The sequence below is a fragment of the Sinohyriopsis cumingii genome, unplaced genomic scaffold (genome assembly GCF_028554795.1).
Source record: "Sinohyriopsis cumingii isolate HCF-2022 unplaced genomic scaffold, ASM2855479v2 utg000379l, whole genome shotgun sequence".
Lineage (NCBI taxonomy): Eukaryota > Metazoa > Mollusca > Bivalvia > Unionida > Unionidae > Sinohyriopsis > Sinohyriopsis cumingii.
Genome location: NW_028315894.1, coordinates 1,963,319 through 1,988,877, shown reverse-complemented (window position 1 = coordinate 1,988,877; position 25,559 = coordinate 1,963,319). Strand labels below are relative to the sequence as shown.

General features: G+C 33.0%; 1 protein-coding gene across 2 annotated transcripts; it reads left to right on the top strand.

Moving 5' to 3' along the window:
* Positions 1 to 1,248: 1,248 nt before the first annotated feature.
* LOC149774218 (uncharacterized) lies at positions 1,249 to 19,396 on the top strand. 2 transcript variants are annotated; one of them, XM_089945658.1, is made up of 7 exons: positions 1,249 to 1,814; positions 6,510 to 6,779; positions 8,250 to 8,276; positions 8,521 to 8,559; positions 11,234 to 11,347; positions 12,462 to 12,661; positions 13,667 to 19,396. In XM_089945658.1, exons 1-7 carry the CDS (start codon positions 1,457 to 1,459, stop codon positions 14,009 to 14,011), a joined length of 1,353 nt encoding a protein of 450 aa, XP_089801784.1. In that variant the 5' UTR covers positions 1,249 to 1,456; the 3' UTR covers positions 14,012 to 19,396. The 2 variants fall into 2 exon arrangements, with proteins under 2 accessions (XP_089801784.1, XP_089801785.1); XM_089945659.1 differs by lacking the exon at positions 8,521 to 8,559.
* The last annotated feature ends 6,163 nt before the right edge of the window (positions 19,397 to 25,559 follow it).

Here is a 25,559-nt window from a genome sequence, read left to right as displayed (position 1 = left end):
ACGTATTCTGAGATGTGTCCTGTGACGTATAGTGAGACGTATTATCCTGAGATAAAGGGTATCTGTGAATCTACATGCTACGCACAGAGTTGATTACCGAAAGAGACAAAACAGAGGGGAGTCAAAAAAAAAAGAAAAAAAAAAGGCAACTGCTACATTATAAGTGGAGTAAATCGGAGAAGCAGGTTAAGCAATTGTATAAGGCATTGACTTCGATTGTTCACTCGATCCTATGATGAACTAAATATATCACTATAACAGATCGGCTACTTTATTTTAAAAAAAATATTTTTGTTTTGGTAATTCCGTGAAAGTTTTCTTTCTAGAAGCAAAATATATTCCTGATGTAATGAATTCTTTCAGTTGTTTTATCTAATTTATTAAATTGTTGTTTACATGTACCGGGGCTCGTGTTTGTCTGTTCTATATATCTGCTCAGATCTCTATCTATTCCACCTATAAATTTCACCACTTATGTTTATATTTACTCGAACCAGGCAATAATATCGAGGGCGGTCAACCTCTAGATAACGAGAACCAAATTAAGCGGACACCTTGAAAGAATGTACAATCCAACAACCCACAAATGTCTTGCAAGAAGAGGGGACATTGTGCACGTTTTCTATAAAATGGACTGTGGGTCGCTTACATATGTATTTACCTTGTGATAGGTTCCAATATTAAATCTTCTTTGAGGTTAATGTAATGTCTAGTGTTATTGGGATACTGTACTAAGAAAAATCACAGCAACAAACGTTACACATTAAATCAACTGCAGCTTAATAAACAAGTGATTATAGATATAATTTAGATATAATTACCACAACACATAACAGCAAAACTTTTGGCCCTGATTATACTAATATCTTCTTACTTAGGAAAGAGTTCCAATTTTGAAACCACTATAAAAGCATTTTAATACGCCGTTAAATTTACAAAAGTATCACAGTGAATCAAATCATTGCACGCAGTAACTTTGGTTTTTCTTACAGCATGTTCGAGTTTAGGAATAATACCATCTGGTAGTCGGTACTCTTGGGCTGAATTTAGTGCAGTGCGTACAGTTTGTTAATAATATTGAGCCACTCTATCGACTGACCTGACAAGATTATTTACGCTATATAATAAAGACCGATCTTCCGCCTTTACGGTCTTTCTTTGGTCGGAAGTGCGGAGGGTTTCTCCAGCTTACTTCCTGTGTCAGATTTTGTTTTTAACATTCACTGGGAAAGATATATTAATCAGCCATCAAGATTTATTTGGGTTCATCCGTGATATGAAAATGGCCTGTATTAGTAAAATAACTTTATGGACATGTATAATCTACATCATGAGCACAGGAAACTGTAATGATAAGTATACAAATCATACAAATATGAAATATCTTTAGATAATATCTTCGAGAGAAAATAATCTGTAAGAATGGAAACATTTTGGCGTATTTGGATTCATCTTAATGTCACTCTGCTATTTATTTATTTTTTTATTTATTTCAGAAGATAAAGTGTTTGCCATAACTGGATGCAAAGTGACGTTAGAATGGAGACTAGAGACTGTATCGTTTGATATACCTACCGTTCAAGTATACGTTTTCAATTCAAGTGGAATCGAAATTGCTCGGTTTAGTAAATTACGCTGTACCAACAGTAATTACTCGCCAGTCACCTGCAAGTTAACTAACCGTACAGATGAATTTATGCTTTCTGTGGTGTTGACATATGTAACGCCGGTAAACGAAGGGAGATACACGGGTTATATAACCAATTCATTAGAAGCTGAAGGAAGAAACATAACCAAGCACCTGATAATTATAGGTATGTTATTAGAAACAGTGTTTTCATTATTCTTATCGGGTTTGATTGTCCAGTAATTTTGCTATTAGGATTACCATGAATACTATGATTCTCATCAAACAGTCGAACTTGGGTTCAAAGGATAGGCCTGAGGTATGAATAGACGATTAACAAAAATGTGTCGAATTTTCTCTGACTGTTTAGTCTAACATACTTCTGATTATGCAGTTGATTGGCTAATGATATGCCTCAGTGTTTTGAATGACAGGCTCAGCCAGTTCTCTATAACGAGGGAGGTTTAGGCAATTCAGTTAGTTTAGAATTGGTTTTGGCTGATGTGTTTTTCTTTTATTTTGTATAATTGATCTCATGCTTGCAATATGTACACTCCCCATTCGAAGATGCTTTCAAACATTATCTAAGTCTATATGAACATGTATTCAAGGAATAAATGCTTCACGTATTTTATTCATGGATTTCAAGGGGAATATTCCATACTTTCCCTTCAGTTAATAACAACAGAAATATAATTTTATTTACTGTGGAGTTAGATATTAGTAAATGAGATGTATTGTGACCAGTAGTAAACTGCAATACTTAAAACGTCATTATAAATATGCAGTGTTTGTTATATATATACGTGGTAATGAATATAAAAGTAAATAATGATATTATAGTTGTCAGTAGGTCATACCCAGCCGAATGCATTATTAACCATGCATTAAATGTAGTTACTAACCTACGGTTGAAAATTATCGATTTGTCCGGAAGATTGTTCTCTGTACATTCGTTGATATTGGTGTTCATGTATATTTAATTTATATATGTTTTTAGAACAAGGCTCAACATACCCTAGGTTATTGGTTTACATTTAAGAGACATACAATCATTGAAGCAAACTTGGATGATAAATAAAAATAAAAAATATCATCTTTGCATATTAGTATGTCACACATCATTTACTTGCTTTTGCAATACACTTAAAACATAGTCATATATACTAATGAACCATACCACCTTTTGACTATTAATGCCGATACACATTATTCCGTAGCCCATATCCGTTATAGGGCTACATTTGGGACTAAAGTCAACCATATGATGTATCAATCGAGGAGACATGCTAGCTAATTTGATGAAAGAAATAAATTGAAGTGATAATTTGCTTTCTTTACCGTAAGAAAAGAAGTGCTTGTATACAGGGGAAGGTTAGGTGCACCATAATCAAAAATGACCCTACACTGGCAATAACAAACTATGATGCAGCTGATCCTTTGTCAAAGCTTTAAATATTTGTCAAAGATCATAAGCCCAGTAGGACTCAATTGCAATGAATAAAATGAAATAAAAATTAAATAACATAATAACATTGTGTTCTTTAATAACATAAACTTTGACTTTTTAGATCTGACACAGAGTTTTGTTATATGTCTAACACTTCTGAATAATTTAGTGTTAGTATCAAATTTCCCCTTGTAACTTTGTGGCTATCGAAACCTCTTCTTATTCAGAAATATTTGAAACAGATTTTTAAAATTTACCTTACTGTCTATAATATAAATCTCAGCATGTGTCAAATTTTTATATTTAGATTTAATGAAGTGGCATGTTAAGGCTCACAACAAAAAGAGGGTTGGAACTATCATAGAAAGTTATACGTAAGGAAAACAAATATTATATCTTTTTTGTAATTTTTTATTTATTTGGTTTGATGTGTCACTTCGAAAGAATAAAAGACACAATTATTTCAATAGTATGACTATTGACAAATATTTGCGAACCTAATGGCTTCTCAGAACACTATATAATTTCATTTTCAATATGTTGTTGGTGCTTTTCTTCCAGGCACTGTTGTTCAACAGGACTACGCTAAACCATGTTTAAATCCACAATAACTAGAAAGCAGAAAGACATTACTTTCAGAGATAGATATGGCTGATTTGCTGTTTAAGTTGCATGTTTATATCACTTCTTTAAAGGCTAAATAATATATCACAACTGAACTTATTTGAAAAGAGATAAACAATTACCTTAAAATTAACGGCAGAGGAGCAATCATTTAGGCTATAAAAATGTACCCCATGAAGGACCAAAAAGCAGATAACAAAATGCAGATACTTGAATTGGTGATTCTGAAGAGAGCATTCAGGGCGGATTTCTCTATTATTTACTAAACGAGAAGAATTCGCAATTATGGAAATGCTGTGAGCGTTGATCAGTCTATAATAAAGGAAGCAAGTAAACGTTGTCGCATGACTTACATATAGATGAGATGCAATATAATGTTTGTAGAGAAACTGAAATAACCAGTAGCGTTAAACTGCATGTAAGTCGGTCAACCGTTGAAATTAAAAGAGCAACATTTTAACAGGCTGAGAACATAACTCACAAACAAAACTGACCAAAACAGTTCAAACTATATCATTAACGAATTTGTAAATAAACGTTTAAAGAAACGAAAATGTAGTTGTAATCATTATGGCATTTATATACATGTTTGTAAACACTCTTGATTTGTCTATAGAAAATTTGTGTTCCTTTAACTACTTCTGCTACTACACATGTCCCATTGACCCTTGCTACTCTCAGTGGTTCATACTAATAAGGTTTTAGTATGATCAAGAAAGACTTGAAAGATTTTCTTTCGTATTTGTTTGAATTGGCTGAATGTAAGCATAGTGACAAGGAGTTACTGGAAGTGAAATAGATGATGGCTTTTGAAAACAGCTGAAGATGATTTTGATTCATAGATAATTGTCATTTTACTTGTTTGTTTACACTACTAGGCTTGTTGTTTGTTGCTTTTATCAGTGGTACAGACAAAACAACATAACGAATTAGAAATTTAGAAACTAAATTAATCCCAATTAACCACTAGAACCATTAATATAAATCATTGCTTCATGGTCGTTATCATATAAATAATGTACAGCTGTTGAAGTTAGAATACCTGATATGTGTGTCCATTTATCTCCTTATTTCTCCCATACGTTCTCTTTCTTGATATTATTCTGTCTTTTGACGACTTCGTAAAGGAGGTGGTTTATCATATGCTTGAATCATTCATTTTACAACGTCGGTACTCATAGCAGTGTTAAGTCCTGTACTCACATACTATTTAATGCGTTGATTTAATCCTGAAATGCCGTAATCTGTTCATTTATTGCTATCTTGTAATAAAGGTAATTCTATCCAAAAAGGTTCATTGTTATGAATATTGATTTTTAAGATATTTGTGCATTATGTTGATTAAACTGAGTTGCATGACAATGATGAGATTCTTGATATGCATGTATATAAAGCTTAAGTTAATTATTGAATTCTCAACATTTTGGCACATCAATTCTTTTTATTTAAAGATCTTAAAGGCTTTACGAAACTATCATCGGTCGGGATTTAGTCGTGCTACAAAATGCAATTGCGGTGAAATAGAAAAAGACATAAGAACTCAGTATATTTGTTCACATGACATATTTTATAATTTATGGTTTACAAATTTAATTCCTGATCATGGTCTCCTAGAAAGAAATATTAACTTTGCGAAAGCATCATGAATATATGATGCTTGAAAGAAAATTTTACTCGGAGTTAGTAGCACTTCAACTAGATTTGGTAATGGATTGCAAAGACAGCGAATTTCTCATTTTTGATACGTCAATCACCTTCCATGAAGCCTTTGCTTTTTATTTAGGAATAGGTTAACTCTCTTGTTGTCTCTTGCTAGTATATGTCGTACTCACGACATGTCAGGGACTTTAGTAGAAAGTAACTAAATAAGTGGTCTATGGAAAAGCAATAATTCTAAAATAATGCACTTTTCATTCTCAATCTTTAAAACACATCACATTTCTTTTTTCTTAATTTTTTCATTGCAATGAATAATAGGTTTATTTAAAGCATCTCTCTTCATTTAAATTAAATGGGCTCAACATGTCTAGAACAATATCCGTGCAGAAAAATGCAAAGTATTGTATTTAATTGCGAGATGAATAGTTGAAACAATGTAAACCCATCTAAATAATTGGTACTTATACATTTGGCAGGAATCAAATATGGACCTGTCAACACGTCTACTGTATATAATGTCTCAAGTGTTGCTACGATTTATTGTTTTAGTATATGTGTAGACTACAGAATTTTGTTCTTGCAACAAGTGCTTGCATCTGATGAGATCATTATTTGTAGACAATCATTTTCTATCTGCGAACTTGGTCTATCTATATGATTAGTATTGAATATTCTTGTAAAGAACACTCTAATAAATTGTTGGAAGCTGAATTTGTTTCTCCATATTAAAATGTACAAATATATTTTGGCCTATGTTTAGATGGCAGCGCTGAGTGTTCAGAATACTCCAATTGTTTTCTCCTCAAGCATAATCATAAGCGGTCGAATAGTGGACTATAAAACTATTGGAAGAAGTTCGAGTGACATAATCTGCGTTTGAGAAATCATGAGTAAAATACTCTTGCCAGAAATATTTGATTGTCTATTGGAGTATTGGTACTTTCACGTAAACACAGCGTTGTTAGCAATAGAGAATAGTGTTCGTAGAGATTTTCTCACAGGCTGCCGTCGTATATTATGCTAGATCCAAACAAGTGAAAACTATGACAGATATTGTTCAATCTTATAGTACCACATAGGAATATATAAATACGACTGTTGCTGAACGAAGATGTATTTAATTTTATTCCACCTTATGTTCACTTTCAGACAAGCCGAAAATAAACAAACCATCCACAATTATCCTTGGAATGCCGCTAAATATAACATGCACCATTGAATTAATACTGGATAATGTGAACTATCAGTGGAAATTAAACGAAACATATTTAAATAATATGGGACGCATCTATGCAAGATTATCGACTCTAATGTTTGAAAGTTTCTGGATGGTTGATAAATCAAGCGTGTTCTCATGTGAAGTATGCCAAAGGAACGGTTGCTGTATACAAAGTGAAACTTTCGTTCTAGACTTATACTGTAAGTATTAGTATTTGTACGCATTCACATTTTGATGCTTTCGTTTACACATTGAAGAGAAACAGAAAGTAAACAAATACATATATTCACCATACACATACAGACATACACACGCATCTAGCCAGCCAAACATATACAGATACAAACACACCATGGGAGTTTAAGGGAGTTTCTGGAGTATTATATTACACATTATTGATCATGTTTAGAAGTTTAAACACCTTATTACTCTCATATTGAATTCACCACTCAATATGCACTCTGCTAAATGTCCTTATTACAAGAATGCACCTTTAGTTGGAAGAACTGTTCTGCCAATTTCACCAAATGAATAGCTTCTTATATCAAGTGTTCCGCATAACCCGGTGTCTGATCTGCATTCGTGTGTTGATATATACTACCTTTAACTGAAAAACGTAATCTTTAATGCAAATGTTTTAACTAGTTTTGCGATCACTCTGGAACTGCTACCACCGTAATAAACATGTTAACCCAGGCTAGAAGAGCACGTGTACAAAGTTATGTTCTCTTACATTATTTGTCAAAACTGCCTCTTTTGCTGCTATAGCGGCCTCATCAACAATTGGAGCTAACTTGCTCATGAAAACAAGCTCTACAATGCTTTCTCTATTGGTCTGCTAACACATGCATTGGTTTATATTTCACAAATACTGTTTGCTAATGAAATTTGATAACTGTCGATAAAAACTTTCACACTAGAAATTTGGGGCGTACAATTATTTTTTCACATTAGGCCAGAAAAGTCTTGATATTTTAAGCAAATAATATTTAATATCAAGTATTAATTTCAACACAATGTCGATTCACTTTGAAAAATATGAAATGGCAATAAAAAGACTGTTCTTTCAAATATTTAATAAAACTGTCTCCACAGGTATCAACACAATTGCTAAACAATAATTTACTAATAAACTGTCTCAAGAGATATCCTGCACAATTCCTAAGCAATCAGCTTAATGACAGTAACATGTTTCCCCGTGTTTATATAACCCCTCTGCTATCCTTGTTCTGCTATAGTAGATCTTATATCCTTAACACAAATCATAAACAAACTTAAAAAATCCATGCTGGCGGAACTGCTTCAACCAATTGCTGTAAATTACTAAGTTAAAATAATTTTCACGGAACTGAACATTACTTACACAGCGTATATACATACATATATATATATATATATATATATATATATATATATATATATATATATATATATATATATATATATATATATATATATATATATATATATATATATATATATATATATATTCTGTCAAATTTCGATTTTTACTCAAGGAAATATTTACAATAGATATATATTTTCTCATGTTAACCGCATAATGAATTTTTTTTCTTTGGTACCCTAAAATATTTGTATTAGAAAGTAATTGATTATGATACTGTAAAAATATAATTTATTTAATTATGTTCTTTTTGATGTTTTCACAGCACCAACAAGTGTGGAACACAATGATGGTAAATATCGCCATTCACTCCTTCTGACCATAGAACTGTAATAGTAATGATAAAATAGATTATAATTAATAAAGACAGATATCATATCGATCGATCTCGAAAAAGAGATCATTGTTTTCACCACATATATTAAATTTAATTTTATTTCTGATATACGTTTTATAATATTTAGCATAACACATTGTTCATTATGATATTGTCAAATTAGTTTTGACCTATTAATATTGGAATGTTTTTATTTTAGATGCTACCACTGTACCCTCAAGTCTGGAACACACCGACGGTAAATATTATCATATGTTAAATTCATTGCTTTTGGTCTCACAACAATATCTACAACAACAACGATGTTACTGCTACTACTACTACTACTAATAATAATAACAAATGATAATAATAATGTCTCATGCCAGAATGCAATTTATTATTGACTCAAGATGCATGTATTTACTACTCGTGGTTATTTGCTGTGAGAGACAATGTTCAACAGGAAATTGTGAGAACTTGAAGCCTGACATATGCGCTGTAATTATAGCAATAAAATATGCTTACAACCAGCTGAATTTTTTTATTGATTCGGATATAATTGGAAAAAATATGGCATACCTAATAATTTAATTTCAGTCGCTTTTATTGTACACTCAGGACGGAAAGATAAGTAATAAATATGACCCTTTAGTTATTTTGCTAGTTGAGCTGTATGCCATTAAATATCATCAATAAAAACAAGGTTGCAGCCTACACTGATGATTGGGATGATGATGATTATGATGAAGCTGACGATTAGTAGAAGTACCAGTACTAGCAATCGTATCATTAAGGCATATCGGCGTGATTTACAGTTAATACAATTAGCATGACATATGTACGTGTCAGCAATCATATGAATTGCAGCCATATGCATTTTAAAGTATATTCTTTAGATTTAAGTTGGTGCCAAAGAAAATTGTATTTTATTCAATTTTACATTAAGGATATCAAAAGTAGTTGAAAACCAGTGAAATATCTGCGGATCTGAGGGCTTTAATAGTTGGTTTCCTTGTAAATATTAACTTATGCGTCGCCGTAAATTGAATTTGCGTCTGCAAACATACCATTAATGACATCAAAGTCTTAAGACAAACCACTCACACTCTGAACAAATAAATACGTCTAAACAAATTCACTTTGAAATTGCAAACATCCTGCACGAAACAGATTTTCTTAATTGTCTAGTCTGTAATAATTCAATGGAAGATAATGCAACAACAACAACTACTCCTACTTTGTAGAAATAGTAGCAAAAAGCCATGTCTTTGTTTGCTACACAAAACGTGATGAAATAGATCATAAAAACAAGATGATATATATCATCTATTAAAGAAGAAAAAAATAAATTGTATTTTTATTATAAACAAAACATGCTTCTGAATCGTAGATTCAAAATTGAAACTCACTATTAAGCACACACACTCAGCTCCAGTTTCTCACGTTCGCCTAAGTGTATTTGCTGATTATAAAAATATGAACGATTTCAGAAAATATTTGATTTGGTATGGAATAATATGTTGCAATAAATTACATTCCTTATTTTTGTAAACTAGCTTCACCTAGCTGACCAAAAAGGTACGATTGATCGGTGCCTTACACAAGTTTTACACATTGTTGTCAAAACTGTAAAGGGGATATCACATTCCATAGATATACATTTTCTCATTTCTTGAATCTCATTAGGAATATTTTTGACTATGAATATTTTTTTAATTGATCTGACTACAAGAGACAGATTGCGCTATAAAATAAGTCTATTTGTTATATTGGTAATGAAGGAAGTAAAATGAAAGTAGCAGCTTAACAATATCTCGACCTATTGTCTGATATATATGTATCTTCCCCTTCCTCGGAGTGCATGCTAAAGGGCAATTTGCTTTTCTGCCACGCTGTGTAATAAGTATATTTATTGATTTTGATATTGTAGGTATAGATTTGACTATGAGTTGTTTTCAGTTTAATATATTCTACTGTATCCTCGATTGATGAACACATTGAAGGTAAAATTACATCTTACCTGTCAACTGGACTCTTCTAAAAATTAACAAGACAACAACACGAATTATATTTTTTGGTGCTGGTAATACTTGTATGTAGTAGTAGACCGGGAAGGTAAGCTTGGTTATCTATCACGAGTATTTCTGTTTGATATGAAATCTCCATGTGTATAGAAGTCAGCTCTTGCAGCACCCTTTACATACATGTATTAGGCAACAAATATACTTCATACAGAGCAAAACGTTTTAGCCATGGATCATATAAGAGGATGCATTACAACATGAAGTGAATTTTTAAATATGGAGAAAGAATATTATCATGCAGGTGTACAATTTTTTATTCATACTCTACTAGGATTACACTATACACAGAAATGTATACACTGCGATTCTGTAACATCCTATCTTGGGGATGTATGCCAGGTGGAGGAATATCATGGCTCGTAATTACAGGCAAGGTGATGGGTGCCGTAATTCTTAAACAGCAGAAGCAATTTAATGTCTAAAGTGATCATCAGGAACTGAAGCCCTATAACCACCCCCAACCCACACACAAATAACCGGAACAAAGACAGCAACAGTAAAGAAAAAGAAACGAAAACCATGAAACATGAAGAGCCATGCACACATCCTGATGTTATGTAGAAATTATTTATTTGATTACTGAAATGTAATATTTTAATATGCAGTGTTCTGTTGTCCTCAGTGAGTGAATCACATACGATGTATTATAGTTCATTAAGATAACTGATAAAATGGAGCAAGTAACATGTATTATTTATATTATTTTTTTTGCGACATATCTGTTCTTAAAGTTCGGACATAACGATTATTATCTTATTGTTTTATTTAGCTGGGCCTTGTAATTTCGATAATGTCTTTGTTACTAAGCACAAATATGAATCAGACACAATACTTTTCCTCGTTCAGGACTTCAACAAGAAATCCTTTGGATTGGACCAGTCATCGTTTCCGTTTTTCTCATTGTGATAGGATGTCTGATGATAGCTGGTCACCTTGGTAAAAACAAATGCAGACGAACTGGTATGATTGTTCTTTCCTACTTCTGAATCGTATCTATTATTATGTATGCATTGTTTCAAAATATTAAGGATTCAGTTAAGTGTTGTTTGAAAAAAGAAGGTTAAGAAGGACAAATATTAAATGACGAGTTATTTTCAGTTGCATCAGAAAATGAGAGTTTTAAACAATTGTAAAGCACAATACAGCTTAAACTTACAATTCTACCACGAATTATGTAAGATACTATTAATATTTTTGCATGCATTTTAGTTTGATGGAGACATTGTTCCGTATACAAATTTGTGTGCTCTTGATATTTTTTCACGCATCTAAATCCACAATTGCAATTTCTCCCTCCCTTTTCTCCCTCTGAATTTACATATGGGCAATTAAATAAACAAATCCAGGGTATGATAATTTTTCGATATTGTATTTTCTACAATGATCTGCAAAGACATGATGAAACAGCTCGAAAATAATTACCGATAGAAAAATACAAGATAACACCAATTATCTGTTTAAACCTTCAGTAGTCAGTCATTTTCAAAAAAAGAAAGAAACTATCTGATGTATTTGAATATGAGATACTACGATTCAGAGCGCAAGGTTCGTTCCGTTGGTTTATTTTAAATATTGCCTTTTAATGGAATTCGGATATATTACAATACGTCTTTTACGGTTCATAGGTTTCTCTGTATGCTGATCACTCTCTCTCTCTCTCTCTATATATATATATATATATAGAGAGAGAGAGAGAGAGAGAGAGAGAGAGAGAGAGAGCGAGAGAGAGAGAGAGAGAGAGAGAGAGAGAGAGAGAGAGAGAGAGAGAAATTACAAGATCGTTAATTAGAATTTTCGTGTGCTCCACCTTTCTGTTGTAAATGCAGAAAAGTGTATATAATTGCGTCAGCAATGTCTTGGGCGTGGAGTCCGTGATTTGTTTCGAAATCAAGTCTACAAGGTCTGTACTTATTCTAACAATGGAAGAAAATGAAGCGAGCGAGATTTGACAATTTAAAATACACTTAAGTTCAAGGAGAACCGGGTTGTTTGCATGACCTATGGGTCCTAACCAAACGTTATAGAAACCAAATTATATAATGCATATCCTTAGAAAGTTTGTTTCTGCCATCAGATCTAATGGAGAGGAAAACGGTGTATCGGGAAGACTGGCAATGTGGTACTGGAGGATATTTTGCTGGAAACAGGCTGGATAAATGTCTAACAAAAATAAAGAGAAACGACAAAGCTGCTAACGATGACAATAATACTGGCGTAAACTCGCATGCCCTAAACAACTCGGGACAAGAAGATATGTACAGTACTATTAATGAGGTAAAATCTACGTGTTTTATCTTTTAACTCTAATTTGCATTTGATAATGCAGCAGAACACTGTTTTTAGAAAATAAAATGTGAAATAAAGAATAAAGATTACATGACTTCGATGCCAATTTTTAGATACTATGTTCATATGCAAAATTGTGAATGGATGGAAATGTTTCTCCGGAAACTGTCACATGAGACCTCATCTTTCTGAAATTTGTTTTAATTTTTAACTTTATTCATATTACTTTAAACGTGGATATCATGAGGTGTTTGTTACCTGCTTTTAAATTTATGGTGGCATGTAATGGCAACTAATCTTGAGTAAACTAAATTTAAAACAAGAATGGAGACAAATCAACAAATACACACTGGAGACCATAATCAGTTTAGGACGGAACGCGAGTATCAAAATATTTAAGAAATTCGAATAATAACGGTCCTGTCTATATATATATATATATATATATATATATATATATATATATATATATATATAGCAGCATGAATTATAATAAAGACAAAAATATCACCAAACCGGCATTTCATAAATGATCATAACCGAATATTTCTCATTGTTTATTAACAGCTTTAACATTCATTTGATTTCTATTTTTCTTTTTTATGCATTTGATATATCTAATTATATATATAACAGGAGCACTACTCAGGCCAGATAACGTTCCAGAAAATGTAGATAGCATTTCTGCAAGCGAAACCATTTAAACAAAAATTTGTAGCAAAGAAAATATTATAATATTTACATTTGTGTATGGTCTTTGTTCTGTTTTATGGATATAATTTAACTTTACAATAGTAACATCGATACTTGTGTTATCAATTACAGTTCGCAAAGAAATGCTTGAACCGCTACATTATTCTGCAAAATATATTCATAAACTCTTCATCCAAGTGTAAAGAATAGAAACGTGCTAACTTGATTGTCTTTTGTTGGATAGTTCTAAGCGATAAAATGCTTAAAATGTATTATCACATTTTTGTTTTGTTCCTTCAGGATGGATTATGGATCTCTGATCACGTGGGAGAAACCATCAATGAGGCAATTGCACATGAAACCGAACGGAGTACTGAACACAGATGCTTCAATTATGCCGTATCTAGAGAAATATGTCATTTTGCGACAGCTGACATACATGTATCAATTGACGCCCATATATCCCCAATTAACGATCGTGCCCGTCCTATCCAAGCATGCCATATCGAGAAAGTGTACAAACACGCATCAAATCAAACAGACGTGGGTGCTACAGATGGCAGCTATATAACACCCATCAATAATTTTGCAGAGCCTTTCGAAATATGTCAGGTTGAGGAAACAGACGTGAATGAAACAGATTAAACCTATATAACTCCAATGATGGGATAATCATCAGTGTCCGCGAACTACAGCACTCAAGAATATGCAAATATCACAGACATATATTGGAATGTTTTACTATTTAAGTCCCTGTCTGTAGCAGTTAACAATACAATTGATTAAAACGTACAACAGTGTCATAAGACATGGACCAAAATAAACTGAGTTATTGGAATTAACATTATTAACAATTGATGGAAACATTCAACTGTATATGTCAGCAGGGATAGCAGACAATGAAATTAAAAGAACCAGTATTTGAAACTTTAATCCACAAAACCAAAAGCAATCAATGCAACGTTACTAATATATGCGCAATTGAATGCTTTCAGAATCCACATATCTGTATGTTTCTCGGTATTAATGTATTTCTGTTTCTGGCGTGTATATGTCTGATAATTGTATTGGAACATTATCTTGGTGAACACTTTTGTAAAGTAGCCATAGACAATAGCTTGACAATAATGTGTTGAAATATGATAAATTATTAAATTCATGCAATAAATCAATCATTTTGTTAGGTGGATAGCCACACCTTTTTGTCACAATGAATGTACTTGATGCACAAGGTGCATGGTTTAAATTTTGTTTTTTGCGCGTTGACTTTTCACGACGAAATGACGGAGCATCTTTTTAGAGAAGCAGATCGATCACAAAAGAAGAATTGTCTGCTAAAGGTATATATGTGTTCAGTACATGTGCAACATTGACAATCATTTAAGAACTTAACCACATAAGACACATTCCTTTTATTACAAAATTTGCTATCGGTCCAAAGAATCCTATCTTTCATTTAAATGGCCAACGGAAAGTACATCTCTGGGTGCAAAGATGTTTGTCAATATCATCAGGCAGATAGACGTTACATAGATTATCAGTACACCGAAATCACTTGTCAGATCGCTCCAAACTCTTTTTGATTTATAACACATTATTGTTTTATTTATAAAGCATGAGATTTTTGTTGGTCCTCTTTTATGCAGATAACGCTTGGAGTTCTTGTATAAGTGCATTATTGCAAATGAAGTAAATCATCATATATTCGATATAATATGTTACACAATTCATCGATGCAACTGAAGTTTTTGTGTGTTTGAGTGCGCGTATATGATTGTGGACGTAGAAATTCACATTTTGTTGACGAACGTTTGTTATTGTCTTGCATTATTGTCCGGTAGAGTTTTTAGGCTAGTATATAGCTAATATTTGGTCCTAATAACCAGCTTATAGAGATAGAATGCAGTTTTTGCAGGTTGTATTGAAGCTTATAAATCGTAATAAAAGTAAAACAATTTAACTAATTATGGCACGTTATCATTATTTTATGAAAGAATAAGTAAATATCATTGTAGCAATAATCTTCACAAGAAATTACCAGTTGATGCGAGTCTATGCTCTTAAAATAAGTAACATAAAATAGTGAATGTCAACAAGCTTTGTTAGATTTAGCAAATAATTAATTTATCTATGAAAACAATGTGAAAATGAGAAAAAAGAACTTATGGTTTTCGGAATTAAATCGCAAATTGATCCAAGAATTACAAGTCCTTATAATATAAAGTGCTGAATAAAATTGAGTATATGTCCCGAAGAGATCCAAAACTGAAGTCAATGTTGTGTCTGTTATAGCTTATGGAGTGCAAATGTGTCACGAGCCTTTTGTTGAATAACAGTAATATAATTCTATATTTGAATTCAGTATAAATTCCAGTAAATGTCTTTGCCCAAGAATTTAATCGGAGCTCTTTTGTATTTCTAGAGAAAATAATCACTTGAATTCAATAATTTGATGAAACAAAAATTTAGCACAAACATGTCACAACATAATTCAGCTTGAAGGTGCTAGATATTAAAGCCCGAATGACCAAGCCTTCACAATTACAAGATTATATAATTCTCTATTTGACCTCAGGTCGCGATAAGCTTTGTCTAAAAATAGACATTACCTAATGGAAAATAACATTTTAGAATGATCTCATGAGAATTGTTACTTAAATACAATAACCTGTAAAATTCACTTAGGAAATTCCGAAAACCAAGCCCAAATAAACATATTTACTCCGTCTTGTTTACCTGAATAATAATCATCATATTAAGCTCATACATATAGAGAACAATTTTGCTATGTATTAGTTGCTGACATAAAATGAAATAAAATATTTTTAAGAAATTTCAATCAGGTCAAACAGAAACGAGCACAATTTTGGACAAGGTCAAGACCAACATGCAATATTACATTACAAAAGCATGTAATGAAATAATTAAGAACAACTAAAAACAAAAACCATTTAAATTAAATACACATAACACACTATAGCTTAAATTAATCCCAAAACACGTTGTCTATAGGAATAGGTAATCGACTGAAATATAAATATAGAACTGAATTGACCAACTCTTATAATTATATGCCTTTATAAGGTATTATCCGTAAAACATTAGATTCATTAAGTTAAACTGCTTATTTTATTTTTTAAGATAAATGTTTAACTAAGGCATGCTATAGAGGTCATGGGTATTTGATTCAGATCTCAACTACGTGTTCACTGTCCGTTCAAGTCTCCTCACATGTCCGCAGGACTATTTACTGATTTGAATAACGTTAAGTGTATTTGATTAGTTTACATTTCATTTAATTTAATTGTTTGTAAGTCTTAAGGTCTTTTTTTGAAATTTCATTACATGTCAAAATAATATAGTTTTGGTTTACTAGGAGCTCGAAATGTTTGTCAGAAAATAATTTGACCTTGACTCTTCAGTTGTAAACGTCTAAAGCTGACCTAGTTCCCGATCTTGATTTAGAAATCAGTGAGAGAAGTAAACAACTTTTATGTTATCTTATTCTTAGAGTAAAATGATTGGTTTTTATCAGGGTCATATTGGGAATAGATGACTTTGATATGTAAATATGAAAACGTGAGCCTCCATTGCTCAATTCTGTTGTTCCAAAATCTTACAGACAGTAAATACTTAGTCTGGCTCATGAAACTCCTTTGGCTGGTCATATAGGTATTAATACAATTTATCATAAGAACTTGACTCACTTCTATTGGCCAAAAATCAAAAGTGATTTTTGAATATACTGCAGATCTTGTTATACTTGTAAAATGGTAGGAAAACCAAATCAGAATATACATAAGGCTCATCAACAACATATTCCTGCCTTTGACGAACCATTTAGTACAATTATGGTAGATTGTGTTGGTCCCTTGCCTAAGACCACTTCATGAAGCCAATTCCTGCTTACCATTATGAGTGTGTCGACAAAGTTTCCAGAGGCAATTCCTTTCAGGAATATAAAATCTAAATCAATAGTAAAAGTTTTGATAAAGTTTTTTTTTTAAAACTCAGTTTGGCCTTCCCAAATCTGTTCAATCTGGTCATGGGTCAACTTTTAGGTCTTCAACTTTCCAGGCTATGATGCTTGAATTTGTCATTCAGCAATTCAAGTCAAAAGTGAAATTATGGTTTGACGGAACTACAATGGAGAGAACTTTTGAGCCTGGTAATATTGGAGTTGTGTCTCTCTTGCTCATTCTCCAAATTCTTCTTCAGTTTAGATATTACGGAGGTTAAAGGTTAAAAAGAAAATGAATCAGTTAAAGTATAATATCAGTGCTCCTGGGAACAAAATGAATTAAAGGAGTACAAGTATATTGAAAGAGATAGCCAGGTTAAACATGCAATTAATTTAGTTATACCTGTCCCATTCAATGAAGTTTTAAGTGAAGGAATATCATTGGATTCTACTGATATTGGAGTGAAAATGTTCGGAATTCAGAAATTATGAAAGGTCTGGACCAGAAACTTTCACATTTGCAAGAACAAGAAAGAAATCAACTTAAACATTTATTATTTGAATATGAGCACTTATTTCCAGATGTTCCTACAATAACGAACAAAAAAAATGTTACCTGTCGTTGACATTGGAAATTCCAAACGTGTGAAATAACACACTGACAGGATGAACGCTACAAAGCAGGAATACTTTAAAAAAGTAATTCAGTATTTGCTGGCGAATGATTCATAGAGCCCAGTAAAAGTGACTGGAGTTCACCATGCATACATGTTCCAAAACCAGATAAAAATTTCGCATGTGCACCGATTATAGGAAGGTTAATAGTGTGATAAAAACAGATTCATTTCCATTACCAAGAATCGATGACTGTATTGATAAGATCGCAAATGCTCAGGTATGATGAAGAATTATACCTTCTGAAAGGATTTTGGCAAATTCCACTAACGGAAATAGCATAGGAAATTTCAGCATTCACGACTCCAGGTAGCCTTTATCAGCATAAAGTAATGCCGTTTGGGATGAAATGGTCGCCAAGTTCTTTTCGAGTCTCGGATTCGGCTAATGTGGTTATGTGAGGGGTTTTTCCGGGTTCTTCCTCCACCATTAATACTGGCCGCTATGTATAGCCTATCTTGTGCTGAAAAATGGCGTTAAACCATACAACAACAACAACTACATCAATGATGTCATCATCTACAACAACATCAGGAAAGAACATTTAGCAACAATTTGGAAATTCTTTGACAGTCTCACAGATGCATGTTGAACAATTAATTTATCAAAAAGTTCTGCCATGTTAGTGTAACTTTTCTAGGACATATCGTGGGACATGGACAAATTAAACCTATAGATGCTAGGATCAAGGCTATCTCTAAATTCCCCGTGCCTTAAATAAAAAGCAACATGCGATTTTTAGGTACGGCTGGGTGATGTCGGAATTTTTTTCTCCCATGTTTCTATAATTGCTGAAACGCTAACAATTTTAATAAGTAAAGAAAACAAGTTCCTTTGGACTGAAAAATATGATGAGGCTGTTGAAAAGTTCAAAGCCATACTTAGAAGCGTGCCAGTTCTTAAGGATCCAAATTTCAGCCAATCATTTCAATTGTCTGTTGGTGTAAGTGCTGTTGGGGTTGGAGCACTTTTGATTCAACAAGATGAAGATTGTATAGATTATCCTGTGTGCTATTTTTCTAAGAAATTAAATAAGCAGCAAACAAATTATTCAATAATTGAGACGGAGTGTTTGACTTTGATATTGGCATCACAACATTTTGAAGTTAACATTAGTTTAGTTCCTTCTTTGATTATTGTGCTTAGTGGCCACAAGCCCCTTACTTTCATTGGCAAGACGAAAAATAAAAATCAAAGACTACTAAGGTGGAATTTGTTGTTAAAGGAATATGATATTGACATCAGGTACATCAAGGAGAAAGATAATTTAATAGCAGATGCACTTTCCGTGTATAACAATGTATTAATTCATGTACATTTTATTTAATTTCTAAGAGCTCTATTTAACCTCATGTATACTTAATCTATGGTAAAATAAAGTTTTATCATATAAATCTTTCGTTTTCTTTATTGGGGAATGTTTTGATATAATTTATGTTTTAAAATCATTTTATTTTAATTTCATTACATGTCAAAATAATGTAGTTTTGTTTACGACGAACTCGATATGTTTTCTGAAAATAGTTTGACCTTGACTCTTCAGTTCTAAACACCTAAAGCTGACTTAGAAATCAGTGGGAGAAGTAAACAACTTTCTTATCTACTTCTTAGAGTAAAATGATTGGTTTTTATCAGGGTCATATTGGGAATAGATGACTTTGATATGTAAATATGATAGTGTGAGCCTCCATTGCGCAATTCTGGGCTTTCCAAAATTGCGCATTAGTTAGTTTTGATTGTGATACTTAGAGATCTCTCATTGGGGCTTTTTCTATACACTGGAAATTTATATGTTGTGTAAATTGGAGTTATAATTTTTATTCAAATTATTTGGATTCTAAAGTCTTAATTCTTTTTCCTGGAAATATTTGAGTGCTCATACAGAATTAGTGAACAAAGATATTTCTTAAAAATATTATTCGGATTTCCAATACCGGAGATTTATTTCTTGTGTTTCTACAAGGAACTGTAGACAACAGCACTGTACAAGATACAGCATACGTCATCGCCTTCCATCTTGGATTCTTCGTCGGGAATCGAACTTGAATTTACTAGAACATTTCATCATGAGGACTTCTAACATTTTATTGGGGGATTATTCTTAAAATTTATGTTTGGATTTGATTCTTAAAACCGTAAGTTCTTTTTTCTTCAGTGTTTTGTCCAGGGAAATAAATTATCTTTCAAACTTTTCAAAGCCTGCTGTTTTCACTTTTTCTTTTGTTACTTTTTCGTTTGAGCCGAAACATATAACAATAACAGCGATATGACACGTCCCTTTCTGCTTGGTTTGAGATGTCGATGATTCTGAATATTAATTTGATATCTATGTTAATGTTCGAGAAAAAGGTTTCCTGTTCTTGAATTAATAAACCACAACAACAACTAAAAACTTGCTTTTGTTTGATGATGTTTTTCGAAAGTATTGTGGAGCCAATATTCAACTTCAAACAAAATTCTTATATGTGATAGACAATAAAACAGCAAAACATATGCTATCAGGCCCACCCCCCATTAAATAAGTTCACAAAGAATTTTGAACCAATAGTGTACAGTCTTGTTATTGTCACACGAGTGTAAATCATGTAACGTATTGTTCTATGGCCTGAAAGGTTTGGTGAAAACATTTCTTAGATAGATGTTTTTAGAAAGATGAAACATGATTGTTGGTGGTAGGATTCTGTCGCTGTGATTGTTTAATAACACATATGTGCGGCTGGGTATTATATGCAAAAATAACCCAAACATATGATGGACGGTAGGTTTCCACTGTAGCGAAATAGTTTTAGAACATACATGGAACGGGATACGACGTTGCTTGTCCAATGTTATTTATGAGTTTAGTGAAAACAGGATGCTGGACCCCATGTCCACTTATCTTATTGAAGTCATGAGATTATATCTAGCCTAATTAATGCCCAAATATGAAATAAGTTAAACCAACAGTTATATGTCCCAATCCCCGGATTAATTTTGTTTCGTGCAGGTGCTCCATTTATCATTAAAGAAGCCATTAATTGAACCTGTCTTAGCCATTGCCGGAAATCATATTCAGCTCTTCCTTTAAAGTTTCTATGTACACTTATAAAACCGTTTCCTTCCGGTGTTTGAGTTTACAGGTGTTGCTTTTGTAAATTTAAACCTGCGGTAAATGTAGCACTGCTATTCTGAACCCCAAGATAATCACTGTTCCTAGCAAAGTTCTGTTATAAATCAACATGTAAACACATAACACTTTAATTACATTTCTCTTGATGTAGGAAATTGTGATTGGATTTTATTTTGTCCTTCCATCGATCTCGTTATGTGCAGGATTATTTTGGCATTGTTGATGTCTACCAGCCACTGATAAATTGAATTATTCAAGCAAAGTCCTTCCGCCATTTGAATCACGATCGTCGTGTTACTTCATTCAGCTTCTGTATTGATCCATATTGAACGGCCCGTAGTTACAAAATAGTAAACCATCGTCGATCTCGTATTCAGCCCGATACTCACTCCGCTTCACCAAAGAGTCTGCGACTTTGTTCCAGAGGGAGGTGATGACACGGAAAGATCGGTAGTGACTTGACCAGTCACGGATAGATTTCCAGATATCACATCAACTATTTTATCATATTTGTTAGCCAGTGCCACAGCAAGATCTGCTCTACTGACGAGACGGCCTGAGAAGATACGAGAGCCTGCCCTGTTGGATCTGGTAAACATTACAGAAATTTTCCTCCCATGAATAATTTCCTGTCATTTTACCCCCGGTCAAAGACAACTTTGTCTTTGCCAGTCTATTGAGGTACGGCGTTAGCATTCGGGGATGGGTACCTTACATCATCAAGTTTGGTGATGCTATGACCGTTCATGTTACGATTACCCTGCATGGAATCCCTGGCGCTGTTGGCCTTTTTGTCAAGCATATCCTGACTCGGAGAAGAGCTGCTGCTTGACCTAATAAGCATACCAAACGAAGTGTAAAACATGGTTTGCAGATAAGATCAACGCATGTGAATGATTCACGGAGTGAATTATATATAGAAAATGAACATCATTAATTCCGACACGAAGGCAAAAAGTAAAGCGCAATCACGTCATTTTTTGCTTTCAATCAATATTTTGGCCCCCATTTTTCGAATGGACTTCTGAAAGGGAAATTGGGAAGAATGGTCTCGTCTGTTTCAAGAAGGCTAATTTACCACCACAGGGTTTTGTTAATATTGTGAAATGAAAAATGGCTAAATTACAAGACAAAAAACATTAACAAGAACACGTAAAATTACGGGTATCGTTTGTGTGGGGTGAGAGTTGAGGAAGGTGGTATAGCTTTAGCATGGAATCCACTCTATATACGAACGTGGTTTAAATGCTAACTTACAGAAATAAATAAACTCCAGTAAAATGCTGCAAATATCCGGTCAGAAATACATAGGAATTTCTGCATCCAGTAAACCTTCTTTAACATGAAGATTGCAATATCAATGTAATGTTTATTTGTAAAAGTGACACTTTGTGGTTACATAAACATGGATCCCAAACTGTACGGGTAGTGCATCAAACAAAACGAAATCACACACAGCAATTCTGTGTTGAAAAATGATTTTGCCTGTTTAAAACGTTCGGTTCATTCGGAAAGGACGCTTTTTCTTTGATCTATAGTTTGCACGAAAAGTATAATTTATTTTAAAAGGTCAATACTAGTTCAACTTTGGTGGGGACTATTTGTTACGCACAACAAACTAAAGGTGAATGAAATTATTTGATTTCCTTTTCATGTTCTACCAATGGCGAATATTTGTACCACAAGTGTTGCAGCATATGTGTGGGGCCCAACTCTTGTCCTGATTTTCAATTTGGCAGCCCAGTAAAAGGTTCTAGGCTTTCTTAACCATATTGGTTATACTGCGCTTTTGTTATGTACAAGTCACTTCACCCCAAACATAGCAGAACTTGTCTGCATTGCTCAGATCCAGTCAAAGATGTATTTTAGTCATTTCTGGCTTAAATTGAGATTCCTTCCCATTATAACTCACTTATCCTCCGCCATTCTTAAGTCAAGGGTCGCATATACTGACCCAGTATCATATCTTTAAAACTAGATCCAATCAACATTGTTAAGCATTATTTTCGTTCTCAGTGACCTAGAATTAGTAAAGTTTGACTACGTTTATTTTGGAAGCATTTTGACTGTAGATCTGTGTAATTTGACCTGAAGCTTTGGACAGTTTTATTGATCTTGCTTACGAAAACAAATAAGAATATCAATAGGTCATTAGCGGCTCATGTCTTAGATAATAATTCAAACTAGCAGTGTTGTCAATCTTGATGATGCTATCAGCTATGTTTACGTTTATCTTTGATGAGCATACTACAAACAACGAAGACATAATATATGTATATATCGTCATAAATAGTAATTGCTTCTTTCAGTGAATATATAACTAAATATTTTACATATATTACCCGTAAAATGCAATTCGAGGTCAGTTGAGTTACAACATTTGTACAGTTTGATTGATTTCCTTTGTTACGATTACCTTTAATGATGAAAGCACCATCATCATATAATCAATCTCGTAACCGAATAATTCGTTGGGACACCACAGTATTGCTTCAAAACCAGTTCTCTCCATCTCTCTCTGTTCACTACTGACCTTTGGAAATCTCAAACCCACATACCTCTCCACTCTATAATATTGTCTTCCTACGTCTTTTTCTTTCTGCCTTTTCTTCTGCACAGTCTCACTGTGCTTTGTAAGATTGTGTTTGCCAATTCAGATGATCTTGCACATACCACCTCAGTCTGTTTTTCACAGTAGTCAAGATGTCTTCATAGGGTCCGATGGATCTTTGAATCCTATTGTGGACCTCTTTGTTTGTTACATGTTCTGGACCTCTTTGTTGGTTACAGAGAATATGAACTTCTGATAGAGTTACAGGTGTAAGGTCATTTTGTTTGGATTCGCATCATACTGTACACAACGTAGAGTATGTTGTCATACCTCTTTGTTACTTTCGTCTACTATTACTGAAATTTGTTTGGATGTTGCTAGTGCTAAACATCACAATAAAAACTGCCACATTGCAGACGAAGCAATATGACAGAAACAATTGTTAAATCTACGTTACAAATTTAAATCACACACACACACACACACACATTAATCTACTACACCCAACTGCCGGAGATAAGAACTCTTGCAATCTTTCTTTCGTAACTGAACAGGTAGTTATTCTGGCCAGGGCAATAGTGACCTCATTAAGCACAAAGAATTGCTTCTCGCATGAAGGAATGTTTAGTTGACTGTTACACGAAGATTTAGAACATATTTGCGTATTTCTTTTCAGTTATACTTGATGAATTCAACATTGACAACCTTGTTTAATTATTGCAATCATTATTAAATTAAAGCAATTATTATATACGTGCTATTGTAGTATCAGTCGCAACCTTTGATTGAAGTTATTTGGACGTGTCAGGGATATAGCACACTTGATGGAAAGTGGAAATTACAAAGTATTTTAGACACAAAATGTTTACTTATGACTTATTATAGAAATATTTATATGATGCTTAAACCTTAAATTATCTCATAATATCTTCAGATTATGCCCAAGTTATGCACGATGATGACGGTATGAATTATCCAAGAAATAGAAATCTTCCAAAAGCTGATAGGACTTGCAAGAGAAAATCCTTGGAAATAAAAGTTCTAAGTTTGCTAGCTGTTTGCTGGGTTACGGCTCTAGGTCCTAAACTATGTAACAGAAAGAAGTGAAGCCAACATGTAATGTAACTTCAACAAGCAAATTATTTCTCCACAATACAAAGTGCAAAGTTAAGAGACAATTATTGCGAATTAAACTCCAGGGAATCCTAAGTGTCCAGCCTATTCAGTGATGTTAAAGGGCAGACTAAGATATTGATCAACCATCTGCAGCAGAGTGCCCGTCACCTGCTCCATTTACGTCCTCCCACTTGAGGCTGTCTATATATGTATACAGAAAACTGTTATAAAGTAAGAATTCTTTGGGTATTGAAATCAGATATGTTGTCAAATACTTCAAGAATATACAAAATCAATGCATTAAAATTAGATGATTCACACGCCATAACAGCTAAACGGTGTTAACAAACATAGGCACATCGCATTATAGTCACTGTATCCAAGTTGGAAAATAAATATGGTGCGTGAAAGGAAAACATGCATCATAAGGAAAAGCATAATTTCTGGATTTTAATTATGACACCAAAATAGAAAGAGTCATATAATATTCAGCGTTACAAATTCAATAAAATAAAGCTGCAAATGTTAGCAAGACTTTCTGATCAAAAACATATTATGTCATTTAAAAGGAAAATTAAATTACTTGCTGTATGTGTCATTTGTTGTCAAGATTAGAAACTTGTAATGGCATATTCATAGGAATTAATGAAGATGCATTTTCTTTAAACATCAATTACTTGAAACAACTCTGGATCAAAATATTCTGTAGATTTTGATGCGTAGGTCGTTATTTGGGTCTCTGTAAGGTGATGAGATCTTATTTGATAATAATCTAATAAAA